This window comes from Rhinoderma darwinii, chromosome 10 (assembly GCF_050947455.1).
Source record: "Rhinoderma darwinii isolate aRhiDar2 chromosome 10, aRhiDar2.hap1, whole genome shotgun sequence".
Lineage (NCBI taxonomy): Eukaryota > Metazoa > Chordata > Amphibia > Anura > Rhinodermatidae > Rhinoderma > Rhinoderma darwinii.
The window spans coordinates 48,626,317-48,653,731 of NC_134696.1; the positions used below are offsets into that span (position 1 = coordinate 48,626,317).

Consider the following 27,415-nt stretch of genomic DNA (forward strand, 5'->3'; position numbering starts at 1 on the left):
GTCCATGTGACGGCCGTTAAAACAAGGGCTGTCACACGGACGTGTATTACAGTCATCCAAATTCGGCCTTAATGCCAGTTACCACCCCTCTCCCATCACTCACTCAATTTACTCATGTGTCAGGAAGCTCAGGTTGGACAGTGCTATATGTGCCCCCCACATGAGGGAGTTCTGTGGTGTATTGAACTATGTGAAAATACAAAAAAAGACATTATAATACAACTGTTGTATTTCTCCATATAATGGAACCATTTTATTCTGTCTATATGACATAGAACACATTATTGTAAATGTATCAGTTTTATCAAATTAAAAGAAAAAAATTAACATAATAGCAGCTAAATAACACCAGAAAATGAATAAAGGTCTAATTAGTAGAATCCAGGACCGAAGTATTGTCCCATTTCACTAGCAAGTTGTTTAAGCTCTTGGAAATCCGCTTCACTTGGATCATCCGGTTCATCTTCATGGTCATCGAAATGGAGAATTTCTTCCTTCAACTCATCACCCATATCAGTATTGAATATTTGAAAGTCATTCCTTACATCACTCTCGCTCACTTCTCCTCTCCTTGGAAAGTCTACAAAGGGTAGCTGGTCATCCTGGGAGGGCCATGGGACGAGATCTGCATCATAGTAGGACAACTCTTCATCTCTTCGGACCAGTGGTTGGAAAAAAGAGTCTTCTCTGTAGTTTGTGAAGTCTATAATTTCATCTGGCTTCTCACAAGTCGATATTAGATTTCTAGAGAAGGAAGTAAGAAGAACACTGACGTGACACGGCATGAAACAGAATAGAAGTACACCCAACAGCCTTAAAGTGAAGTAACTGATAATGGTAGTATTTTGGTGCAGTTATGGCCTCCACTGTTCCTCCGTATGCATCTGAATTCATGTGTTTTTTTCCGTCGGATTCTGTATTAATCCGCCCCAAAAAATAATTGAGGCATTCTTCATTAGATGCCTTATGTGTGGAGGTATTCTCCCCTAGAAACATTGCTTCTAGAGCAGAATAGAGCCCGTACAGCAGCACATGCTGTGTGCATGAGCCCTAGGGTTTACAAAAAATAAAATAAAAAATGGCCAAAGTAAAAAACAAACCCCATTTATATATATATATAAATATATATATATATATATATATATATATATATATATATATATATATATATATATATATATATATATATACATATACAGTGAAGGAAATAAGTATTTGATCCCTTGCTGATTTTGTAAGTTTGCCCACTGTCAAAGACATAAACAGTCTAGAATTTTTAGGCTAGGTTAATTTTACCAGTGAGAAATAGATTATAGAAAAAAAAAAGAAGAAAATCACATAGTCAAAATTATATATATTTATTTGCATTGTGCACAGAGAAATAAGTATTTGATCCCTTTGGCAAACAAGACTTAATACTTGGTGGAAAACCCTTGTTGGCAAGCACAGCAGTCAGACGTTTTTTGTAGTTGATGATGAGGTTTGCACACATGTTAGATGGAATTTTGGCCCACTCCTCTTTGCAGATCATCTGTAAATCATTAAGATTTCGAGGCTGTCGCTTGGCAACTCGGATCTTCAGCTCCCTCCATACGTTTTCGATGGGATTAAGGTCTGGAGACTGGCTAGGCCACTCCATGACCTTAATGTGCTTCTTTTTGAGCCACTCCTTTGTTGCCTTGGCTGTATGTTTCGGGTCATTGTTGTGCTGGAAGACCCAGCCACGAGCCATTTTTAATGTCCTGGTGGAGGGAAGGAGGTTGTCACTCAGGATTTGACGGTACATGGCTCCATCCATTCTCCCATTGATGCGGTGAAGTAGTCCAGTACCCTTAGCAGAGAAATACCCCCAAAACATAATGTTTCCACCTCCATGCTTGACAGTGGGGACGGTGTTCTTTGGGTCATAGGCAGCATTTCTCTTCCTCCAAACACGGCGAGTTGAGTTACTGCCAAAGAGCTCAATTTTAGTCTCATCTGACCGCACCTTCTCCCAATCACTCTCAGAATCATCCAGATGTTCATTTGCAAACTTCAGACGGGCCTGTACATGTGCCTTCTTGAGCAGGGGGACCTTGCGGGCACTGCAGGATTTTAATCCATTTGGCGTAATGTGTTACCAATGGTTTTCTTGGTGACTGTGGTCCCAGCTGCCTTGAGATCATTAACAAGATCCCCCCGTGTAGTTTTCGGCTGAGCTCTCACCTTCCTCAGGATCAAGGATACCCCACGAGGTGAGATTTAGCATGGAGCCCCAGATCGATGTCGATTGACAGTCATTTTGTATGTCTTCCATTTTCTTACTATTGCACCAACAGTTGTCTCCTTCTCACCCAGCGTCTTACTTATGGTTTTGTAGCCCATTCCAGCCTTGTGCAGGTCTATGATCTTGTCCCTGACATCCTTAGAAAGCTCTTTGGTCTTGCCCATGTTGTAGAGGTTAGAGTCAGACTGATTAATTGAGTCTGTGGACAGGAGTCTTTTATACAGGTGACCATGTAAGACAGCTGTCTTTAATGCAGGCACCAAGTTGATTTGGAGCGTGTAACTGGTCTGGAGGAGGCTGAACTCTTAATGGTTGGTAGGGGATCAAATACTTATTTCTCTGTGCACAATGCAAATAAATATATATAATTTTGACTATGGGATTTTATTTTATTTTTTTATATATAATCTATCTCTCACTGGTAAAATTAACCTAGCCTAAAAATTCTAGACTGTTCATGACTTTGACAGTGGGCAAACTTACAAAATCAGCAAGGGATCAAATACTTATTTCCTTCACTGTGTATATATATATATATATATATTTGTTATCATCACAATCGTAAAAACCTCTTCCAGACGTAGAGGATAAAAAGTAGCAGAGCCTAATATGGGTACAATAAGTACATTGATCTCTATGTATGAATTGTATTAATATGGACTGCTTTCATGACATGCCAGAGCAGCGGTGGGACAGGTTGTGTGGTGCCCAAAGCATAGGTTTCAGACTGCGCCTTCACCCCCTCTCAGCCTCTAAAATTCAGCATAATAGCTGTCGGATGGACATTCATTTAATTTGCTCATGTTGCCCCCTGTTCATCACCAATTCTTAGTGTTCTAATTTCCATACTTACTACCCATTTCTTTCCACCCTTATCCCTGACACATATGTGTAGGGGTTGTCCAGGATGTATGCTATCTTTCAGGAACAGCACCACAACTGTCCACAAGTTTTACGTGGTATTACAGCTCATGCCTATTAACTTCATATACCAGACACAACCCATATAAAGATGTGGTGCTGTTTCTGGATGAAATCAACCATGTTTTTCTAATCCTGGACAATAGCATGTTCACAGTGACACATTTTTCATACTTTAGCCTTTTTACATCACCACAATGGATCTGAAACAAAGCAATGAAGATGTGATTGAAGTGTAGACTTTAACCTTTAATTCAAGGGGTTTGACAAAAATATTGCATTAACCGTTTAGGAAATACAGCCATTTTTTACATAGTCCATCCATTTTTGCAATGCTTAGGCTGAAATCTACCGCAAGCCCGCTGAGAAAACGCAACGTCTGAAGACGCACACTCAAATATGCTAATTTAGATTAATTGCGTATTTGCAGCGAATTTGTGGCAAAATCTGCAGCGGATAATTTCTGACTCGTTTGAACGTGCCCTAAGTGTTCCAAACAGATTTGTTTGTTTATTCACCACATGTGCAAAGACATTGTTTCCGTTTAACCAATAACCTTTCTCCATTGTGTAAATAATTCTGGTTGCGACTGTATATACTGTCACCGAACACTTGCACTCTCAGTCTCTTTCTCTTCCTCTACAAGGAAGCATTTATTGATACAGTTAGCACCTGTCACACGGGAAAAGTCTATTCTGTTGACTCCCCATACCGCTATTGGTTGTACAAGGAAATTTTAACACAAAGAATTGTTTTTTAAAGTTTTTTTTATCAATAAATTGCCCCCCCCCCCCCCCCCAATGGTGCCCAAGGCGATTTACCTTCTCCTATCCCTCCTCCTGGCCTTGTGCTAAAGTATTTAAAGGGAACCTGTCACCAGCATTTCACCTATTGAACTTTACGTATCCCTCACTGGCCGCTGCTATCAAAAGTTAATTACCGTTATCCCCTCTCCAAAACTCCTCCTCCGACTGTAAATAACGGTCTGCAAACATTTTGCGCTTTTTATCGTAATATTCCCGTGTCCCTTTGTGCGCCCACACCAGAAGAGGACATCAAAGCACAAGCGCGTGATTTTGTGTGCTGGGGGAAGGCGAGGAGCTGTCAATCAAAAGTAAGGAGGCGGGGTAAACTCAGAAAAACTTGAGGAATGAAGTTATGACTCTTTTCAAACGAAGATATGACTCTTTTATGCTCACTAGCATACGGTGGGGGAACACTAAAAACCTGAATACTAAAGCCACAGAGTAGTCTAAGAAGACAATTATAGGTTATATAGAAATGATTTTTCACCCACTACCATCAGGTATTGCTGGTTTAATAGGTGACATGCTGGTAACAGGTTCCCTTTAAACACGGCCCATCTGCAGCTGCCTTCCCTAACTGACGATTTTCAACATGACCCACCTAATGGCCAATCAAACACTGGCTTCGTATGGAAATTGTAATCTTATAGTAGACGCAAAAAATGAAATTGCCAATTTAGATATTTCAGTATTTACAACCCTTTTCTCCTTGTTCGCCATAACTAATTTTTCAAACATTTCTTTGTTAAGGGAAAGTTTTATGTGTGTGAACACCACCTTTCAAAATGACATAGATATAGGAACTGTAATTAATCGTGCAACCAAACTTTCCTGCATAATTGTGAAATAATAACATTTATATGTGTTTGTCTGTATCCTCAGTAGCGCGCTTCTATTTATCAGTCAATGCGCAAAACAAAGAAAATCATTTCCATACATTGATGTGCTGATAATATTGGAGCGCTGCTTCCCCTTCATTTCATTCTGCTCATACTGTGAATCGCCGACACAAGTATGTTGGCAATTCACAGTACAAGCAGTACAGGGAATGAAGTGTAAGCAGCGTCCGTGGGAGTGCCGCATCTCCTTCAAAACAGCTAATTGGTGGGGTGCAGGAGTCAGACCCCCACAGATATTGATGACCCATCCTGAGCATAGGCCATCAATTTCCTAGGACTGGAAAACTCCTTTAACTTGAAGCTCCTCAGCCCCAATGCAAAATCTGTAACAGGCTCCCCAGCCACCATGTGCCATTTATTACTGGTGTCTTCTTACGTGGCAGAGGGGCCTGTGAGTCCTGCTTCCCCCACCCACACACAGTAATCGACAGCTCTATCTATACAAACTCATACAATATAAGTTGTCAGTCACTCTGCGTGGGCGGAGAGAAGCCGGACTCACAGGCTTTCTCTATCACACAGCTTTATACATGAAGATACTGAATAAAATCATAGAAATACTATACTGTATATCCCTGAGCTCAGGGTCTCCACCTCTATCCTGTACTGTCCTTAGGGTGGCACAAGTAAATTGCCATGATCATGAATGTAACTATAGTGGAGCAGAGGTTGCAGCTGCACCTCGATCCTGGTGCATGAGACCTACTAGAAATGTCATACCATTGTCGGGGAGCCCTGCTACAGGTTTTGCATTGGGGTCCAGGAGATTCATGTTACGCCCCTGATGAAGATGATGATTATTCATTTTGTTGTGTCATGTTAGAAGATCAATCACTACAGTATATCATTTCACAAATGCCTTTGTTATAGAAACCTCTGGAGCAATCTTACCCTTTACTGGTGCAAACCAGATCTTCAGCACATGGACAAGGCAGTAAACCCAAATCATAATCTGCCCCAAAAGTTAGCAATTTCAAGAGGTTACTGGTCTGAGCACGACACTGTTCCCCTTCTGAGGGAAGCGGCAAGCATACTGAGACTGGAAGTGCTGTAAAGATAAGAAATTCTAGAGTTGATACATAGAGAACAGCAGAATGTTCCTTATTTCTTATTAGTAGATGTAGCATGTGCAGCACTCGGTATGACTGAATGATTAAAATATTGAACTATAGCTTTTCATGTATTGGAATTTATATTTTTAACTAGACATTCATTCCACCAAATATATATAATATTTCTGTTAAATTGCTTAATTTGTCCCAAATTCTGATACACTTTGTAATGTCTAGTACAGAGCCTGAGGGGCGGTGCATGACACAGAGATTCTTTTTTTATGTTATTTGAATCCTTGTGTCATGCTCCGCCCCCTCAGACCCTCTACTAGATATAACAGTGTATCAGTTTTTCCAATAGTGTTCCATTAAATTCCTTATGCTGGAGAGCCCTGTCATTAGATGTCCTCTAATGTAAAATTGTTCTTAGCTGTTTCTTAGTAAGATAGGCATCAGCCAATATGGTGGACACTACAGCTCCAACATATACTATATAGACAAAAGTTTTGGGGCACACCTCTTAATCACTGAATTTAGGCGTTTTATTCAGTCCCATTGCCACAGGAGTATAAAATCCAGCACCTAGCCATGCAGTCACCTTTGCAAGCATCTGTAAAAAGAATGGGTCGTTCCAAAGATCTCACTGAGTTCCAGCGTGGTACTGTAATAGGAAGCCACCGTTACAACAACTTAGTTCGTGAAATGTCTTCCTTTCTAGATATTCCATGATCAGCTGTGAGTTGTATTATTGAAAAGTGGAAGCGTCTAGAAACCACAGTAACTCAGCCAAGTAGCAACAGACCACATATAGTTACAGAGTGTGGTCGCTGAGTGCATAGAGCATAAAAGTCACCAATTCTCTGCTGACTGAATAACTGGAGAGCTCCAAACGTCGTTTGGTATTAACATCCACACAAAAACTGTGTCGCCGGAGCTTCATGGCATGGGTTTCCATGCAAGACTTACAAGTCTTAAATCACCAAGCACAATACCAAGCCTCAGATGGAGTGGTGTAAAGCATGCCGCCACTGGACTCTGGAGCAGTGGAAACGTGTTCTGTGGAAAGATGAATCACACTTCTCTATCTGGCAGTCTGATGGACAAATCTGCGTTTGGCAAAGGCCAAGAGAACGTTACCTGCCTGACTGCATTGTGCCAACTGTAAAGTTTGACATGAAGTATATAGAAAAACGTAGAACCATGGACTAGCGCTGCCACCATCAAGAATAATCCAGGCAAGTAAATGAAACAGCTTTATTTGGAAAAGCAAGAGGCTACGCGTTTCAACGCTGGACAAGCGTCTTCGTCAGGTCAGATAAGCAGAGTGAAAAAATAACCAACTTATATAATCATTGTGATAAAGTTTGAAGCACTCGAAGATTTAAAAAAAAAACGCCAAACAGAGGTCAAAGTATCCCTATGACATCATGTAGGGTCAAATTAATGTAAGCAAAGCTAAGGTTAGGATTGCAATAAAAACAGTGTAAAAAATAACATTATTACAGAATGCATGCAATGATCAATAGAAATCTAGCACAATGTTGATGAATAGATACATACAAAATTAGTACATACAAGTTAGATGTACAACGGGAGTCAAAAGAACAACCAACTGACGGTAAACCACTTTCCATTGGTAATGTAAAATATAGTTAAAACAATAATAATAATAATACAATAAGTAGGATTTAAGACATATAACATTTGTAAGTATAGTAAAACTTGTTATAATTATTGTAAAAAATGTAAAAGCTCACCGCTGGTTGCAGACGTTATCTGCACGAGTCTACGGAGAACACAGGCTAACGCTCCCATGGGCATCCCTGGCGTCATAGGAACCCCAGCCCCCAGCTAGTGGGGCGGCCGATGAGGGGAAAAAATACAGATGTACACTGTGTAGGAAATATAACGGGGATGGTAGCGTCCCTGTAGTTAAGGGAACGTTTAAGTGGAAACAAAACTACGGTAAGCACCAGGGGACATAAGGAGCGGAAAGATATGCTAGTTGCGCTGAAGGCAAAGTGCATGCAGCAGGCATGCTGGAGTTGTATGTCTAGAAAGGGGAAATAGTCGTAAGGAGTATGTAGTGCAGTAATATGATGAAAAAAGTGAATGAATTGATGTACTACTGCTCTTTGTAGGTTAAGAGTATACAATGCAAGGTTAATAACATATAGATACATAAAGCATGAAAATACAAAAATACAATATTTAACAAAAACTATTAATATTATAAAATAGTCAAAAAGAAGGATATTGTATGGAGATCATGGCGAACAAAAACGCCTATAATAAACAGTAAATCAGATCTCATAAAAAATAAGGTACTAATGAAGTGCGGTTTCCGAGAGGTCATTGAGTCCCCCTGGGCTTAAACACGCCATTTTATAAATCCAGTAATTCTCTCTTTGTTTCAGTGTAACAAATGTGTCTGGTGTGTCAGCAGCGACTTGTTCTATCGGGGTGATACAAATAACATCAAAGTTGCGGTTGTGTACTGCTGTAAGGTGTCTCGAGACACTGTGTTTTTGGAAGCCAATACGGGTGTTGAAATGGTGCTTATTTATTCTGCATCTAAGGGTCTGAACAGCCCTCCCAACATATTGCAAGTTGCAAGGACATTCAAGCAAATAAATTATAAAATCACTACTGCAGTTTAAAAAAGTTTTAATGGGAAAAGTCCCACCGGTCACTGTGGAGGTATACTTTTTGATTTGGTGATTAATATTACAGGGTGGGCCATTTATATGGATACACCTAAATAAAATGGGAATGGTTGGTGATATTAACTTACTGTTTGTGGCACATTAGTATATGGGAGGGGGGAAACTTTTCAAGCTGGGTGTTGACCATGACGGCCATTTTGAAGTTGGCCATTTTGTATCCAACTTTAGTTTTTTCAATGGGAAGAGGGTCATGTGACACATCAAACTTATCGAGAATTTCACAAGAAAAACAATGGTGTGCTTGGTTTTAACGTTACTTTATTCTTTCATGAGTTATTTACAAGCTTCTCTTGGTTTACAGCCATTGACATTTCGCAGAGGTTAACACGTGAGGAGTGGATAGAAATTGTGTGGATGCCTGGTGAACGCAGTACCCGGGTCATTGCAGCAGATTTCAATGCAAGACACCCTACGAGACCACCCATCTCCCATGCTACAGTTTGCAAACTGCTTGCCAAGTTTCGTGAAACTGGTTCAGTGTTGGATTTGCCCAAATGTGGACGCATGAAAACTGTCACTAATGAAGAAACATCAGTGGCTGTCCTAGCTTCATTCAGCAAGAGCCTGTCTTTTTATAAAAAAAAAACAATTGAAAAACAATAGTAGAATTGCCTACTTGACACCTTAACACCACGCCTCTTAAAAAATAGAATAAAAACTGATTAAAAAGTCGCATGCACCCCATGATAACTACAATGAATTCCTCAAGGGGTCTAGTTTCCACTTTTAAGGGGTTTCCCCTGTACCGGTACCTCAGAAGCTCTGCAAATGTGACATGGCGCCCATAAACCAATCCAGCAAAATGTACATGCCAAATAGCGCTCCTGCCTTTCTGAGCCCCCACGTTTCTCCAACTAGCAGTTTATGACCACATATGGGGTATTGCCGTAACAGTGCCCCCTTAAAAAATATTGATACACAATCCTACAGATGTATTCTGAAGACTATTATTATTTTATTCAGACATATATGGGTAACCTTGAGAGAACACATGATGGATTACCAGTAATAACCCAGTAATGGCCATTATTATACACTCATAGAGATTGTCAGATATCATCTTGTCATCCAGCTTTCCACAGAACTGGTGCTTGCATTGTAACAACCCCCTTACTTGTCTTTCTGATACTCGTCTGCCTGTATGTACTCACATTATATTCATGAACCATGAAGCTCTGGATGAACAGAGGTATAGGCTCTACCGAAGTAGGGGAGTGACCAAGTTGGATGTTTTGGTTGATCCTCTTCTAGTTCTCACCATAGACATAACATGCTTGGTCAGCTGAGTAGAACATATATTATACAAGGGGCACTGGAGCTGATATCTGTCAGCCCCTACCTAGCTAGTTCACTTGTCTGAATAAGGACAATTTCCTATAAGAATCTGATTCTCCAATTTCTGAAAGAAGTCTTTTAAGTGTGTCAGTAAATAATGGAGAACAAGCAAGTAATGAAACTGAATACTCCTGCTATTCTGCGCCGACAATAGACAGATCCTAATCTCAGTTTATACTTCGGGTTTTGTAGCGTTTGACTTGCAAGCTAAACCAAAAGAACAAAATGAGAATTTAAAATATCAAATTTCTCTGTTTACAGACCTCACATCTATCAAATGTGGTTTTATTTCACGTCAAACAGGTGAATACAATGAGCATTATCATGTCGTATGAAGGTGATAAACGCTTGTGCCGTACTGAAACACAGACTGGAATTTCTTAAAGTGGAACAACACCTTTAAATTAAATACTGGTGACTGTCATGAATAAGATTAATTCACACTTGAGGTTTTTTTGTAGAACCTTTTTACACTGTACGGATTAACAAACTAATGACAAAATAAAAATGTTATTGATGTCAATGGTAAAATGAAAAGTCCTATTGAAATAAAAAATATCCAGTCTTTATGGTTTTTTTTAAATCGCAATCATATTACGGCTCCAGGTCCTGTTCTAAGCTGTACAGCCATACTATGGCCGTAATGTTATCCCATGGGAGTTTTCGGTGTGTATCACGTCGTACTCCATTGAATAGCATGGTTGCCAGAAGTGGACATTGAAAAAATCTCAACCATGTACACAGATCCAGGTAAAAATGTTGATAAAGTTACCATTTAAATGGGTTGTCCACTATTACAAAACCATGTCAGCTTTCTTCTGGAAACAGTGCCACACCTGTTGATGGTTTGTTTCTAGTATTGCAACGGAGATCCTTTGAAGTGAATAGGGCTGAGGTGCAATACAACACACAACCTTTTTGCCTGGTGTGGCACTGTTTTTGGAAGAAAACTGCCATGTTTTCCTTATCTTGTACAACTCCTTTTAGTACTGTTACTCATATGTTACCCATAGGGTATGTGCACACGATAACTGCATTTATGTCTGAAATTACGAAGCTGTTTTCAGGAGAAAATAGCTCCGTAATTTCAGACGTAATTGCATGTACTCGCGTTTTGCGAGGCGTCAATTACGGCCGTAATTTGGAGCTGTTCTTCATTAGAATCAATGAAAAACGGCTCGAATTACGTCTCAAGAAGTGTCCTGCACTTCTTTTGACGAGCCGTCTTTTTTACGCGTCGTCGTTTGACAGCGACGCGTAAATGACAGGTCGTCGGCACAGTACGTCGGCAAACCCATTCAAATGAATGGGCAGATGTTTGCCGACGTATTGGAGCCGTATTTTCAGACGTAAATCGAGGCTTAAAACGCCTCGTTTACGTCTGAAAATAGGTCGTCTGAACCCAGCCATACAGAACACCATACAGAAACATATGGTAAAAAATATGTTACCGTACAGAACTTCACAAGTGCCTGGAGTGTCATTTGGTAGAGATTTTTCATACAGTTATGTGCATGAGCTATTATAAGAAAGATACAATATCTGCAAGTGTGAATTTAGCTTTACCATCCTCTAATGTAACTTCATTGTTAGGCTGGGTTCACACGACCATGTTACGTCCGTAATGTACGGAACGTATTTCGGCCGGAAGACCCGGACCGAACACACTGCAGTACGGGACAGTAGTTCCACGCAGAGGCAGGGACTCCTAGCGTCGTACATCACTATGATGCTAGGAGCCCGGCCCCCTGCAGTGTGTTCGGTCCGGGTCTTCCGGCCGAAATACGTTCCGTACATTACGGACGTAACATGGTCGTGTGAACCCAGCCTTATAACCAGAGTAGCAATACTTTTCTTCTCCCAGGTTACAGATTCAGTTTGCTGCTTTAGTATTGTATCTAAATACCCTGGCCAAGGAACCTGTTGGCGCCCCCTGGTATATAAGTCTGCTGCCCATCCTCCACTAGCCACACCCTGGTTGTAATATCCCCTTAACAATGGAAATGTTCTAATGATAACATAAGCAATCCTATAATTCAACAGTCCTTCAGATCATTCTGGTAGAAAAAAAATTGCCACAATCGGCTACAAACCAATACATTTATTAAAGAGACGGTGAGTAAAATGTGGAATCGTCATTCACTAAAGTTGCAATTTTAGCAGGTTGCAAACAGGCGATTGCTGACCCGTAGATTGGTAAGAAAATACCTCCAGCAGAAAGACAATGGGGCACATGTATAATAACTGTTGCAGAGTGGTGGAGTACGGTAGATGTGGGGTTGTAAATGTCACATGTGCCATAGTTATAAAATATCTGGCAGACATTGGCATGACCTGTCTCGTTGATCGGCCAGTGTAATAGGGGCTTTAGACCTGATTGGGGATATGTCCTGTGTATGCAATGATAACGACAAAGATTGCAATGCAATTAAAAGATAATGTGCACGTTTTCTATGCAGACCCAAGGAACCCCAGTTCAATACTGGTGGAGGAGGTGTGAAATATTAGATTTTTGTGCTTAGCAGTTATTAATGATCAGAAGTCAAGGGTCCGATTTAAAATTTATAGGAGGCCCCCAGGGAGCTTGATAACACCTCCTTCACTTTCTTTAGAATAACTCCTGATATGCCTGAGTATGACTGCATTGATATTGCTTTACGTGCAGAATTTAATGAACATACTCTCAGTTCTGGAACAGCAGAATCCAGGAGCGCACTGATCGCCTGTCAGATCACACCTTGCTCCACCACTTCCAGCGCTCAGACGTTCAGTACATTTGCTCAGGGCGCAGACCCACCCTGGACAACACTCTTCATTCTGCTGACAAAGCTGATGCAGAGATAAAAGAACAATGATATATGGTTTATACATTATATGAAATACCCAGAGGCAAAATATTTACCTGTGGGGTGACATTCCAACATAGCAAAACAGGTGACATGTCACCGTAACAAATTATAAATATTTAAATTTAACATACAGCTCTTGTAGTCTTGTGTCTAATGTAGGATATGGTATATGTCACCTCCAGGAAAAGTAGAAGGCAAAAGATAGATGTCGCCCCCTTGTGGTAAAACATGGGGTTTACAATAAGGGTATGTTCACACGGCCTATTTACGGACGTAATTCGGGCGTTTTTGCCCCAAATTACGTCCGAAAATAGCGCCTCAATAGCGCTGACAAACATCTGCCCATTGAAAGCAATGGGCAGACGTTTGTCTGTTCACACGAGGCGTAATTTACGCGCCGCTGTCAAATGACGGCGCGTAAATAGACGCCCGCGTCAAAGAAGTGACCTGACACTTCTTTGGCCGTAATTGGAGCCGTTATTCATTGACTTCAATGAATAGCAGCGCCAATTACGTCCGTAATGGACGCGGCGTTCAAGCGCCTGCACATGCCGTTATGGCTGAAATTACGGGGATGTTTTCAGGCTGAGACATCCCCGTAATTTCAGCCGTTACGGACGCCTTCGTGTGAACATACCCTTAGACTGGATTCACACGAGCGTGTTCGGTCCGTGATATACGGTCCGCATGTCGGCCGCATTTTTCGGACCGAGCACACTGCAGGGAGCCGGGCTCCTAGCATCATAGTTATCTATAACGCTAGGTATCCCTGCCTCACTGCGGGAAATCTGTCCCGTACTGTAATCATCTTTTCAGTATGGGACAATAGTTCCGCGGGGAGGCAGGGACACCTAGTGTCATAGATAACTATGATGCTAGGAGCCCGGCTCCCTGCCGTGTGTTTGGTCCGGGAAATGCAACAGACATGCGGACCGTATATATCACGGACCGAACACGCTCGTGTGAATCCAGCCTTATTTGTGTGCAGCCATTTTATGTTATAGAAAATTGCTAATGCTGTAGATACTAGATAGATAGATAGATTAGATTAGATAGATAGATAGATAGATAGATAGATAGATAGATAGATAGATAGATAGATAGATAGATAGATAGATAGATAGATAGATAGATAGATAGATAGATAGATTAGATTAGATAGATAGATAGATAGATAGATAGATAGATAGATAGATAGATAGATAGATAGATAGATAGATAGATAGATAGATAGATGCATTGCAAACGGAGAAATCCATAGTGAAAATCTGCGGCATTTTCGCAACAGAATTGACATGCTGCAGATTTTGTTCTGTGTATTTTGCACTGTACAGACATGCGGAGTCCTCCAGAGAAAGACACTCTTTGTAGCAGCTCTCCACTCTGGATAATAATCTTTTCTTAGTACTCTGCGCTGTGGCGTCCCTCTGTTAGGGGTAGTTCACATAGAGGTTTTTGTAGGCAGAAAAAAAAACTGCCTTAAAATTTGGAACTGCCAGCGTTGTTTTAACACTTTTCTTTCTGCGTTTTTTGCTGATTTTTTGCCCACGGCTGTTGAAGCTAGCGCAAGGATCATTGCCAAGGAATGCCACAGAAAACAATCGGAAAAGAGCACCCCAGGTTTTTTTGCCTCCCATTGATTAAAAAATTAACAAAATTGGTATCTCCGTGTTTCTAAAAGTCCAAACGATTACAATATAACAATATTTAACTCGCATGGTGAACGCCGTTTTTTGGTCACCTTAGTTCTCAAATAAATTTAATAAAAAGTGATCAAGAAGTTGTAAGTAACCAATAAAAACTACAGGTCGTCCCGCAAAAAATTAGCCCTCAACACCGCTTAACCCCTTAATGACCAGCCTATTTTAAACCTTAATGACCAAGCTATTTTTTACGTTTTTCCATCGTCGCATTCCAAGAGCTATAACCTTTTTATTTTTGCGTTGACATAGCTGTATAAGGTCTTGTTTTTTTGCGGGACAAGTTGTATTTTTTAATAGCACCATTTTGGGGGACATATTATTTATTGATTAACTTTTATTAACTTTTTTTTGGGGGGGAATAGAAAAAAAATCTGAAATTTCGCCACGCTTTTTTGCATCCTAAATCTACGCCGTTTACCGTGTAGTATAAATAACACAATAACTTTATTCAGCGGGTTGTTACGATTGCAACGATATCAAATTTGTATAGTTTTTGTATGTTTTACTACTTTTACACAGTAAAAACGCTTTTTTTTCAAAATTATTTGTTTTTGTGTCTCCAGATTTGAGGAGCCGTAACGTTTCTATTTTTCGCCGATGCGGTTCTATGAGCCCTTTTTTTTTGCAGGACGACTTGTAGTTTTTATTGGTACCATTTTGGAGTAGATGCGACTTTTTGATCACTTTTTAATCACATTTTTTTAAAGTCAGGATTCACAGAAAACAGCAATTTTTCTGTCGTTTTTTATTTAATTTTTTACAGCGTTCACCGTGCGGGTTAAATAATGTAATTGCTTTATAGTCGGGGTCGTTACGGACGCGGCGATACCAAATATGTGTAACTTTTTTACTTTATTTTGTTTTTTTAATACTAAAGCAGTTTGTAAGGGGAAAAAGTGGGTTTTTCATTTTTTTTTCAAATTTTTTTTTATTAACTTTATTAAACTTTTTTTTAAACTTTTTTACTAGTCCCACTAGGGGACTATAATATGCGATTCTGCGATCGCTATTATAATACACTGCAATACTTCTGTATTGCAGTGTATTATGCCTGTCCGTTTAAAACGGACAGGCATCTGCTAGGTCATGCCTCCGGCATGATCTAGCAGGCATTCGCTCCAGGCAGACCTGGGGGCCTTTATTAGACCCCCGGCTGCCATTAGAGACACAGACACTCGGCGATCGTATCGCCGGGTGTCGGTGGGAGAGAGAGGGAGCTCCCTCCCTCTCTCCAAAACCACTCAGATGCGGTGCTCGCTATTGAGCACCGCATCTGAGGGGTTAAACGGGTGAGATCGATACTAATATCGATCTCACCCGGCAGAGCAGGGACGCTCCTAGCCCTCAGCTGCCTCTAGCAGCTGAGAGCAGGGAGATCTAACAGCTCCCTGCTCTGTTTACTTATTCCGATGCCGCGACGTAAAAAGTCTATCGCATCGGAATAAGGCCCGTTAGTGACCGACGTAGAAACACGATGGGCCGGTCACTAACGGGTTAATCAACGAAAAAATTAAAAAGTTATGGCTCCCAGAATATGGTGAAACAAAACAATAGTTTTTTCTTTGTAAAAGTAGTAAAATATTAAAAATATATATATAAATGTGGTATCAGAGTAATCGTATTACGGTGCCGCAGAATAAAGTTACGTTGTCGTTTTTACCGCATCCAAAAACTATGGAGGAATCCCATTTTTCCCCAATTCCACCCCACAAAGAAATTTTTTTCAATTCCCCAGTACATTATATGGTACTTTAAATGGTGCCCATAGAAAGTACAACTCCTCCTGCAAAAAATAAGCCCTCACACCACTCTATTGATGGAAAAATAGAAAAGTTATGGCTCTTGGAAGGCGGGGAGTGAAAAACTAAAATGAAAAAGCAAAAAATGTCTTTGTCCTGAAGGGACCGCTGAAGCCTGTGATTGGCTGCAGCGGTCACAGGGGATGAAACCCAGGAGGCCACGCTGGAGGGAGGAACACAGACTTCTGGGTAAGTATGAGATTTAGCTTTTTTTCTGAGTTGCGTTATTTACGGCGGAATTGCTGCGAACCTGCTGCAAAAAACGCAACACCGCAGGTCAATTTCTAGGCGTTTTTTCGGCTCAGTATTTACGCAGCATGTGGATGTGATTTGTTTTATCTCATCCACTTTGCTGCTACTGTATTTGCTGCAGATTTTCCACAACAAATTCTGTTGCGGAAAAACCGCAGTATTTACGCAACCTGTGAACTGACCCTTACGATGACCCTTTGTTTTCTGGCTCTAAACCAATTCTTGACCCATCTACATACATGTTCCCTCAGGCCCTGCATCTGTAGCTCCAGTACAAGGTTGATGTGTGGGACAGTAAACAAAATGCTTTTGCAGATTCATCCGCATGATCAACATCCAGATTTGCACTCACCTCCTCCTAGAAACCGAGAATGTTAGTTAAAAGTTTATAGTAAAATATGAGACTGTCTTCAGACACAGCATTTTGGTTTTAATGGTGTTCTTGAGGTCAGTGGTGTTTTTATCAAAATGCAGCATGCTGCAGGTATGGCGCTTTCTCGGTTATTTTTCTCCATAGACTTCTTAAAACAACTTCAAAAGCACCAGTAAAAATGCAAGCAAAAAGCGCCCAAAAAATGCTTCAAACTGCAAAATATTAGTGAAGGAGGCCTAAAAGGGGTTAGAAAAACATGGCTTTTTTTTCCGAAAACAGTGTCACACCTGCCAACGAGTTGTGTGTGTGTGTGGTATTGCAGCTCAGTTCTATTAATTTCAAAAAGCTGAGCTGCAATACCAGACACAACCATTGGACAGTTGTGGCGCTATTTCTGGAAGAAAGCAGCCACGTTTACCAAATCCTAAACAACCTACAAAATATTTTTCCTCACCATTTCCTTGGTTTTGCAATCTTGGCATTCAGCAATATGAGATAATAGATGGCAATACTGGTTCTCTGGGCACTTATGTGAATCATTACAAACCTGTGGCACATACTACAAAAAAGAAAGGGAAAGAAATACTGTAATATATTACAGAAATATTTGGTCCATAATGCATTGCACACATCTATGCTCCAATGTTTACACGCTCAGTTAAGTGGGTGCCATAGAAAGAAATGACATTTTGTAACAAACATTATGTTGAAAACTCCCTATTATGCTTCAATAATAAGGGGACTAAGTAGAAAATAAAACATTCCAGACAACCCCTTTAAGATCAGCCATCAGTGTTTGATCAGTGGGGGGTTTGATCTTTGGGTCACACACTAATTAGCAGAAGAGGCAATGATGCAGTACCAGGCACAGCCACATCTGTAGGTATGGTGCTAAGCCTGGATAATAAATCATGTTCTACTGATCGGTGAGGGGCCCCAGGGTCAGACCCCAACCAATCATACATTGATGGCCTATTCCAAAATAACCCTTGTTCCAAACTTAGACATTTATGGCATATCTCCATTCTGTTTCATGGGAGTTAAAGAAACAAATGAGCAACGATGGCCCGTCTGTTTCCATAACTCCTATTGAACAGGATAGAGAGAGCCGTGTGAATGCACGGCCACCTCTCCACTAGCCCCCGTCTGGAATCAACGGCCACCTCAACAGGCGAAACGGGGGTTGGGTGACCCCCATTCTCTATATAGGTACGGGTCCCAGACCTGGGACTTGTATCTATCAGACATTTATGGCATATCCTGTGGTTATGCCATAAATGTCTAAATTGGGATTACCTCTTTAAGCTCCTGTAATACAGGTGGCTGTTATATTTTTCTACATTACATTATTGTACAATGACTGGTCTATAAAAAGCAAATCCTCAAAATCGGCTTAGGGCATGGCCAGACGTGGCGGAATTGCTCTGGAATTCCGCTGTGGACATTTTCTCCGTTGGTTTCCACACCTTTTTAGTTAGGTTCGAAAAACACGTTGCGAAAAACTCAGCTGCGGACCATAGGCTGCGGTGCGGAATTTGGTGTCCGCAGTATACACTGGCTGTTGAGGACGTGTAGCGGACTTGTTGCGGACTTATTGCGGAATTTCTCCATTGACTTCAATGGAGATTCAAAATTCCGCAATGAAATCCGCAGATGTTATGTGTGTTGCGTTGCGTATTGGTTTTACGAACAGGATATTTCTTCATTCTGACTGGACCTATGTATTTCTAGGTCTATAGCCAGACTGAGGCCCCATGCACACGAATGTAAAAACGCCCGTAATCACGGGCCGTAATTACGGCACGGGCAGGCCCATAGAAGTCTATGGGGCTCCCGTAATTACGGGTGACTATGTGTGTGCACCCGTAATTACGGGAGCGTTGCTAGGCAACGTCAGGAGATAGTCACTGTCCAGGGTGCTGAAAGAGTTAAACGATCGGCAGTAACTGTTTCAGCACCCTGGACAGTGACTACCGATCACAATATAGATCAACGTGTAAAAAAAGTAGAAGTTCATACTTACCGAGAACTCCCTGCTTCATCCTCCAGTCCGGCCTCCCGGGATGACGTTTCAGTCCATGTGACGGCTGCAGCCAATCACAGGCCAATCACAGGCTGCAGCGGTCACATGGACTGCCGCGCCATCCAGGGAGGTCGGGCTGGATGTCGAAAGAGGGACGCGTCACCAAGACAACGGCCGGGTAAGTATGAATTTCTTTTACTTTTACTAGGGAAAGGGCTGCCCCTTCTCTTTATCCTGCACTGATAGAGAGAAGGGGCAGTATTTACGGGAGGAAAAAAATATGTTCGTGTGCATGACGCCTGAGATGTTTTAAAAGACAGCAGGAAGCCCTCTTCACCTGAATACGCAACGGCTAATCCGCATCAATTTACTGCACATTTTAGGCAAAGCCGCAACAGAATCTGCAACGCAGATTATGTGCGCCATTGATGCGGACAGTGTCGGCAGAAATACGCCACGTCTGGCCATGCCCTAAGTCATCAATTAAAAGTCCAGGAAAACCACTTTAATTCAGATGTTACGAATGTGTATGACGACAAGCTTATCAACTGTTTCCGATAACAACCATCAGAATTGTGAATGCAGCTCCGGAGTATAGTACAAACTGTAAGTCAGGATAAGTAATACATTGTATTTCTAAACTTTACATAGATTCCACCTATGTATAAACTGTAAAATGGTGATTAAAGGTGGACATACCCGTTCTTAAACAATGTAAATCTTCCAAGAACTATCTAGTAATACAATAATATATTGGCATAGCACAATCAACCAACTTGTTCTTGCAATACATCTCTGTTACCTACCTGTCCAGACCATACTGTACCTCCCATTAGGTGGCATATTCTTAGTTGCAAAAAATACCAACTGCGGTACAGTATATTCTATAGAGCAGGTCTAAAGGTGGAGCTATTCGTTACACCATTGACATGATTTCTCAAATTAATGAGAATATGAACTCATTGCCAAGGTAAATGTGTGTTAGGTGAGAAGAATGTGAACTACATAGTGACAGGAACCGACTCGCCGTTGCACTTGTTAAACAAGCTCCGCGGGTTCTTCTCAGGATTCCGCTGGAGATGTCACATGACCACTATAATTTCTGCCACCTGACAACTGTTTTATAAAACATGAATAAACCCTATTTACATAATGACATGCACCACACACAAATTATGACTCATGGATGACTCAGTGACAATCACACTTTGTAACAATAATATCAAAATATTTACCTCCTTGGTAATCATTATAATTACAGGTCAGGAAATCTGTATGTATATAATTTGCATGACTATTAAAAAGCACCTGCTTCTCTTGGGTTATTATTTTTATATACGCAGAAGGTGGCCGCAATGTGCCTTGGAAAGCTACATGTGGCTTGCGGGCTTCCTTTGTGTGGCTTCTGACTTCCCAACACTATAGAAAATAACTGAGTGGGATTCTAAAGGGGGTTTTACACTGGGCAATTATTGGGCAGACAATCGTTCATATAACGCTCATTGCCGATAATTGTCTTGTGTAAAGAGGGCAGCGATCAGCAGATGAAAGATCATATCTTTTTGAAAAACAAATATTATCGTTGTCGGCAGCACATCTCGCTGTGTAAACAAGGAGACGCGCTGCCGACATGATAATAATGTATGGGGACGAGCAATCTGAGTAATGAGTGCTCGTCCCCATCCATAGCTCCGTGTGAAAGGTGCAAACGAGTGCCAATCAACGATCTGAGTCCTTGATCGGTGCTCGCTGCATCGGCCAAAATTGGCCGGTGTAATAGGGCCTTAAGACTGTCCTGGACTAACACAGTCCTGGAATGCCATACACAGATCTATTCTGTCCAATGGATTGCTTTAGTTCTAATCTTTGTCTATAGCGATTAGTACAGGAAGAGATAGCTACATTTAGAGTGGCTGAAATTGACGTTCCTGTTTGTGGATAAGGCTTCGTTCACATCTGTGCTAGGCCTCAATTCTGACGTTCCACTGGAGCTTTCCGTCAGAATGGATCCCTGACAGACACAAACAAAAACTATAGGTTTCCGTTTCCATCACCATTGATTTCAATGGTGACGGATCCGGTGCCAATGGTTTCCGTTTGTCTCTGTTGTGCAAGGGTTCACTCGTTTTAACGGAATCAATACCGTAGTCGACTACGCTATTGACTCCGTCAAAACGGCGGAACCCTTGCACAACGGAGACAAATGGAAATCATTGGCACCGGATCCGTCACCATTGAAATCAATGGTCATGGAAACGGAAACCTATGGTTTTTGTTTGTGTCTGTCAGGGCTCCGTTCCAACGGAAAGCTCCAACGGAACGTCAGAACAGGCACATGTGCTGTAGCAGTAAATACCTGGAGGTTTGCTATGGGGGGTGCAGAGGTAGCAGTCACCCCAAGGTCCCTCTGATATATAAGAAGACACCAGTATTATAAATGTTATATAGTAGTTGGGGGACCTGTTATAGATTTTGCACAGGATTAGGCCCAGGAGCTACAATTAATGGCTAACTACTCCATGGGCACTGCCTTGTGATTATTTTACGGTAATTTCTCTGCGGCTGGAGCAAATCAAAAAATAATTCTGAATGCTGGGCAAAATTATGGAATATTCTATGTGGATTATTGAGCTGGCACTACTGTGTGGCCTACACTACTGTATGGGTACTGCAGTGTGGAACTCTTGCAAGGTGGTACCACTGCATATGTGCAGCAAGTGTTTCTATTCTTCTTTAGTTGTTAGGATTCGTTCACACAAGGGAATAACGGAAGGAACGATTCCGTTGCACAACGGACACTGTCGGCGGCCGACGAAACCTATTGACTTCAATGGGTTCTGACGACTTCCTGTCGGGGTGTTACCGTGATTTTACAGGACACAACAGCGCAGCATCTGTCTCCGGTAATCCCCAGTAATCTGGGCCGGATCTTCGAATGAGACCCCTAACGGAGCCTCCAACGCAGATGTGAACAAGGCCTTACTCTGATTGTTTCTGCTGAATGTCAGCTAGCTATTATTGTGACTTCGGACTGAGGCATTTGGCTATTTACTCCAATTACATTCAGTAGAGTCTAATGCACCATGTGAAAGTAAATAAGGATGGGTCTTGTCATGCCCCCCCCTCTCTGTGACCTTGTCTTTGTGAGTGGGTGTTTTACTTACATTCATAAAGACCCTTAAAGCAATAGATATGGGTATAGAATGGTCTTGTATTACTTTCAGTGGCAGATCACATAAATGATTTGGCGGCTGTCAGGTGAGTAGCTCAGTATCAAATCCTACCTTGCCCAACATCTACAGTAATTTGTTTTGGTTGCCTTGTTCTTTTGGCATCTAACATTAGACAACTGCAAATATTCTACTCATCTGCGGTGATAGTGAAGGTTATGGATGGGGAAATTGTTTTGCCAATCCTTGCTACATATGGGTGATGGTGGTGGGGGCATGAGTGGGGGTGTTGTTTAGCCAATCCAGGCTGTGCATGGGCAGTGGGGAATAAGGATAATTGAATGATACAGGATGTCCATGGAAGGGCTTGGTGGGTGTGGGTGGCACATATTTATGAGAGATAATATTTAGTTATGGATGATTAATTTTCACTAACAATATACAATAATTTGTATTTAAAAGTCCAAACTGACTGGCTGGGCACATACCTTTTCTCGTTGATCATTAGTTCTTTTTTCCTGTGCAGTATCCATCACTGGGACGCTCCTATTATTCACCTGTGGAGTATAAAAAGTAGCAATCCGAACTATTGTTTATTAGTACATAGCTCATAGATTGACTAGGCAGTAAACACGGCATATCCGACAGTCAATAAGTACCTTACTGTGTACTGACGAGGAGCAACAACTCCAAAACAGTGCTATCTACAGATGGGGGTCTATGGTTTGGCTGATAACCTGAATCATGTTACAAGGCTCTTTGAATGTGTTGTGCCCGCAGTCGCTGACCGCCGGCGCATCCTACTTACCGGCAGCCTCAACCACAGGACATTCTCTTCATGCCAGCATCTCCCTCCCAGAGAAGCCGACACACTGAATCCCGTAGTATGCGCACGCGCTCATTCCCTGCCATAAAGGGCCAGCTCGCGCACCAGTGCAAAGTTCCCTGGCCAATCCCTAATACATCCTGGACTTTAAAAAGGGCTCTGCCCTTCCTCTCCTTGCCTGATTGTTGTTGTGTCTGCCCATGTTAGTCTTTGCAAATGGTCCCTTAGTTGTACCCTGTATCCAGTGTTCCCTTTTCCTGTATCCCGTATCCAATACTTGTGTTTGTGCTAGTGCGTAATCTAGTGTCGGAGTCAAGAGTGTCATCTGTGTCATCTATGCCAAGTGTCATTTGTGCCAACTATCATCTGTGCCATGTGTCATCAGTGCCAAGTGTCATCTGTGCCAAGTATCATCTGTGCCAAGTGTCTGCTGTGCCACGTGTTGCTACACCACATGTCTGCTTCGCCTAGTGTCTGCCACACTGATTGTTTGCCATATCATCCATCTAGGTACTCTTGTTTAAGAGACTGTTATTGACTATCGTTTGGCCAGCTGCTACTCCACTACGGCGGAGCGGCCTAGTGGGTCCACATACTCCATAGCCGTGACAGAATAAAATGACATTGACTCAAAGGGTAGCCACCTGTAGGTGGCACTAGAGACAGTTTTCTGCCTTTTGGAGGAGATATATTATGCATCCCCCCTTTCCCAGGAGCATTTCCCTAAAGACTTCCTATTAGCTGGATCTATGCAGGGAAAATCAATACCTCTTGATAGTTTGACTGGGAACTTCGCCTATGATAATCATAAAAGAGAAGCTCCTATACGTTACCTCTAAAAGGATCTATGGCCAGGTGAAATAGTCATGTCACATTAGAAGGCGTCTAGGAGGATCAGGGCTACCCCCTTACATTCCCCACCGATGTCTAGAACTAATGGGTCTCGGCACTGGAGAAATTATTGTGCTCACCTGTTCATTGAAATTGCCAAGAATTACAGGTGATTGTGCAAGAACTCATAGGTTTCTGTACTCCTATTGATTTCAATGGAGAAGTGGCTGGCGCCGCATGTACAGTATGGTCATCTCTCTGTTTGTTCTAGACAGGAATGAGGGTTCTAACTTATAAATCCCCGCCAATGTGGCCCTTATTATACTCAGGGGAGGCTGAATGCTGGGCAGTGAGTGATATGCATGAGGTTCTTTGTCCCTCAGTCTTTTTGAAGCCATGATTTTTACCATATCTGGTTTCGCTTCACATTTCAGGTGATATATTTTATTTGTAATTGTCACATTACTGTGGTTCTTGTATAGGGATCATTATCTGTTTAATACTGCACTTGGCACTTTAAGTGTAGATCTTTGCAACACTTTTTACAGAATATTTCATTAAACTTTGTTGTGTTTTTCAGCATGATTTATTTTGTTACATTTTGAATAATAATCACAGAACTGCTCGGCTAAAATGTTTTATTATTTTTTTATATTGTATTCTGTCTCTGGAGGATTTGCTTTTTTCCCCCCTGTATTTTTGTGAATGCACTGAGTGGCTAAACCACCTTGTTTGGGCAGGTCTTTAGAGCTGGTCATTATTTTGAGTGTTTTTTTAACACGTGTTGGTTTTTTGTGCATGAGTTTTATGTTCCTTTTGTGGTTTACCTTTTCACATACCCACCTACAGTAACAAGCTTATGTACTGGCATAAAGAGATATGCCCAGGACTAGATTATAGTAAGGGCAAAAGGGGCAAATTGCCCAGAGGAGTCCGTCGCTCAGCTCCCTCTAGCCCTTCCCACACACTTCTAAAAGCCAGAGGAGTATGAAAATATTTAACACGTACCTTAAACTATATAAGTTTTAAGACATGGCAAAACGAATATTTAATATTACGGGACGGAGCTCTTATGGGGCTCTGAAGACCCATCTGTCTGCACTACTCATTATAAGAAACCTGTCAAGCATGCAAGTTTATTGCCATAAGGAGATGGGGATCAGTAGCTGCCAGACACCTCTGACCACGCTTATCTTCAGATTGAATAAGTACATGACCAGGACAGATTTTTATCGCCTGTAGGTAAACAAAGAAGGTACCTATTAAAGGACTGCAAGCAGAGATCTTAAACATGGTGAGGAATCGATACAGAAAGTGTATTGGAGATTGTATAACTTTTTATTATACAAACAATAACATTTATTTCCTGAAACCAGAATACCCCTTTTATTTATTCTTTCATTATATGACACTGCCACTGGGGCCGGAGCCTCCGCCAAGTCTTTAGCCTGGGACCTCCACCAACCTTAACCCGTTGCTGAATACATTAATAGTGATAAATATTGATGAGAAGTTTGAAATCATTGTATTAAATAAAGTTAAATTATAATTGTTATTTTGTTATATATAATGTTACATTTTGTTAACATTGTATTTTTGATACTGTATATTTATTATACTTTTATATATATATTTCTAGGATTGTCCAATAATCCAGAACATTTGATAATCTGGCACTTGTCATGTCCTGTTATTATAAGATTAAAGGGATTTGATTCTATTATCAACATATCATAGTGTTAGTTTATGTTCACATTTGCGTTGCTCTACCTGTTTTAATATCATCCGTTATTTTTGAAGGGGTGGTATAAATATAACGGATGCAAACTAATTATAACCCGTTTGTATCCGTTTTACATTGACACCAATGATAAAAATAACCCATCCGTCAGACATCCGTTTTTTTGAACGGAGAAAGAAGTCCTGTACTCTGCACTTTTAGGCTGGATTCACACGAGCGTTGCGTTTGTGCGCGCGCAAACAACGCAGCGTTTTGCACGCGCAAACACCATTTGACAGCTGCGTGTGTCATCCGTGTCTGATGCGCGGATGCGTGATTTTCGCGCAGCCGCCATCATAGAGATGAGGCTAGTCGACGCCCGTCACTGTCCAAGGTGCTGAAAGAGCTAACTCTTTCAACACCCTCGACAGTGAATTCCGTGAAAAAAAGAAAAAGTTTGTACTTACCGAGAACTTCCCGGCCGTTGCCTTGGTGACGCGTCCTTGGTGACGCGCCTCTCGACATCGGGCCCCACCTCCCTGGATGACGCGCCAGTCCATGTGACCGCTGCAGGCTGTGCTTGGCCTGTGATTGGCTGGAGCTGTCACTTGGCCTGAAATGTCAACCCGGGAGGTCAGACTGGATGAAGACGCCGGGAGTTATCGGTAAGTCAGAACTTCGTTTTTTTTTTACAGGTTCATGTTTATTGGGATCGGTAGTCACTGTCCATGGTGCTGAAACAGTTTAACTCTTTCTGCACCATGGACAGTGACTATCTCCTGACGTCGCATACCGATAATTTTTTTGCCGGGTTCGGCCAAATCGTGTTCGGCCGAACCCGGTGAAGTTCGGTTCGCTTGTCCGGCTTCGCTCATCGCAAAGACACTCCGTTTGGATGTTCGGAAACAGAAAAGCACGTGGTGCTTTTCTGTTTACATTCATCCTTTTGACAGCTGGTGCGCAAACACGCAGTTCGCACGGAAGTGCTTCCGTGCGACATGCGTAGTTTTCACGCACCCATTGACTTCAATGGGTGCGTGATGCGTTGAAAACGCTGAATCAACGGACATGTCGTGAGTTTTTGGCAACGGAGCAACGCTGCGCAAAAAACGCTGCCATGTCTGCACGGCCCCATTGACTAATATAGCTACGGGCAACGCACGTGAAAATCACGCGCGTTGCACGCGCGTATTTTACGTTCGTCTGAATAAAGCCTTATCTCATATAAAAAAACGGATGATTAACGTAACGGACGCGAACGGATGCAATAAAAAATACTATTGATTTCAATGGGATTTTTAACGGATCCGTTCTTATTTGAATGGGATTGTTAACGGATCCGTTTTTATCTGTTACTCTGATCTAAAAACGGATCAGCGTAACGGATTATACAACGCAAGTGTATACTTAGCGTATTCTTTTTTTTATAAACAAGAAATCCAATGAAGTTAATGTATAGAATTCATAATTTATCATCAGGGAATTACACACAAAAAAAACAACATATAGTTCAAATCACGCAACCGTCTATGCATCAGGTTTGGGAGTTTTCGATGCAGCTTACCTTTCCCATCTGTTCCATAGCATTTCTGTCCCCATCATACTGGCTGTGGTCTCCAGTAGACGGGGAGGATGTGGTGAATGCAGTGCTAAGAATAATGAAGAACAGGGCAGGCAGCAGGAGCAGCATTTCCTCCGCCAGGCAGCAGGCTCACAACACGATGCTTAATAACAGGCCATATATGTAAAAATATCATGTAAACGCATAGGACAAATAACCTTGCTGCTGAATTCTCAGCCAATCTATGGGGGATGCTGTGTCTATGATGTGTACAGCTGTTCTGCTGCTGCCATTCGCTCCAAT

At 41.7% G+C, this 27,415-nt stretch overlaps 1 protein-coding gene across 2 annotated transcripts; it reads right to left on the reverse strand.

Moving 5' to 3' along the window:
• Positions 1 to 251: 251 nt before the first annotated feature.
• Positions 252 to 27,415, reverse strand: LOC142662044 (dickkopf-related protein 3-like). Of its 2 annotated transcripts, XM_075839871.1 has the most exons (6): positions 27,116 to 27,415; positions 22,663 to 22,731; positions 17,436 to 17,540; positions 12,687 to 12,834; positions 5,784 to 5,940; positions 252 to 744 (listed from the first exon to the last, which is right to left on the reverse strand). In XM_075839871.1, exons 1-6 carry the CDS (start codon positions 27,239 to 27,241, stop codon positions 372 to 374), a joined length of 978 nt encoding a protein of 325 aa, XP_075695986.1. In that variant the 5' UTR covers positions 27,242 to 27,415; the 3' UTR covers positions 252 to 371. The 2 variants fall into 2 exon arrangements, with proteins under 2 accessions (XP_075695986.1, XP_075695987.1); XM_075839872.1 differs by lacking the exon at positions 17,436 to 17,540.

Excerpts from the sequence above, each read along its gene's own strand:
- LOC142662044 (XM_075839871.1), bottom strand. The coding sequence starts at position 27,241 with ATGCTGCTCCTGCTGCCTGCCCTGTTCTTCATTATTCTTAGCACTGCA. Across the intron at positions 17,541-22,662 it reads CTAATGATCAACGAGAAAAG|TATGTGCCACAGGTTTGTAA; the intron begins GTATGTGCCCAG and ends TCTTTTTTGTAG. Across the intron at positions 12,835-17,435 it reads ATTGCAAAACCAAGGAAATG|CTTTGTCAGCAGAATGAAGA; the intron begins GTGAGGAAAAAT and ends TCTCTGCATCAG.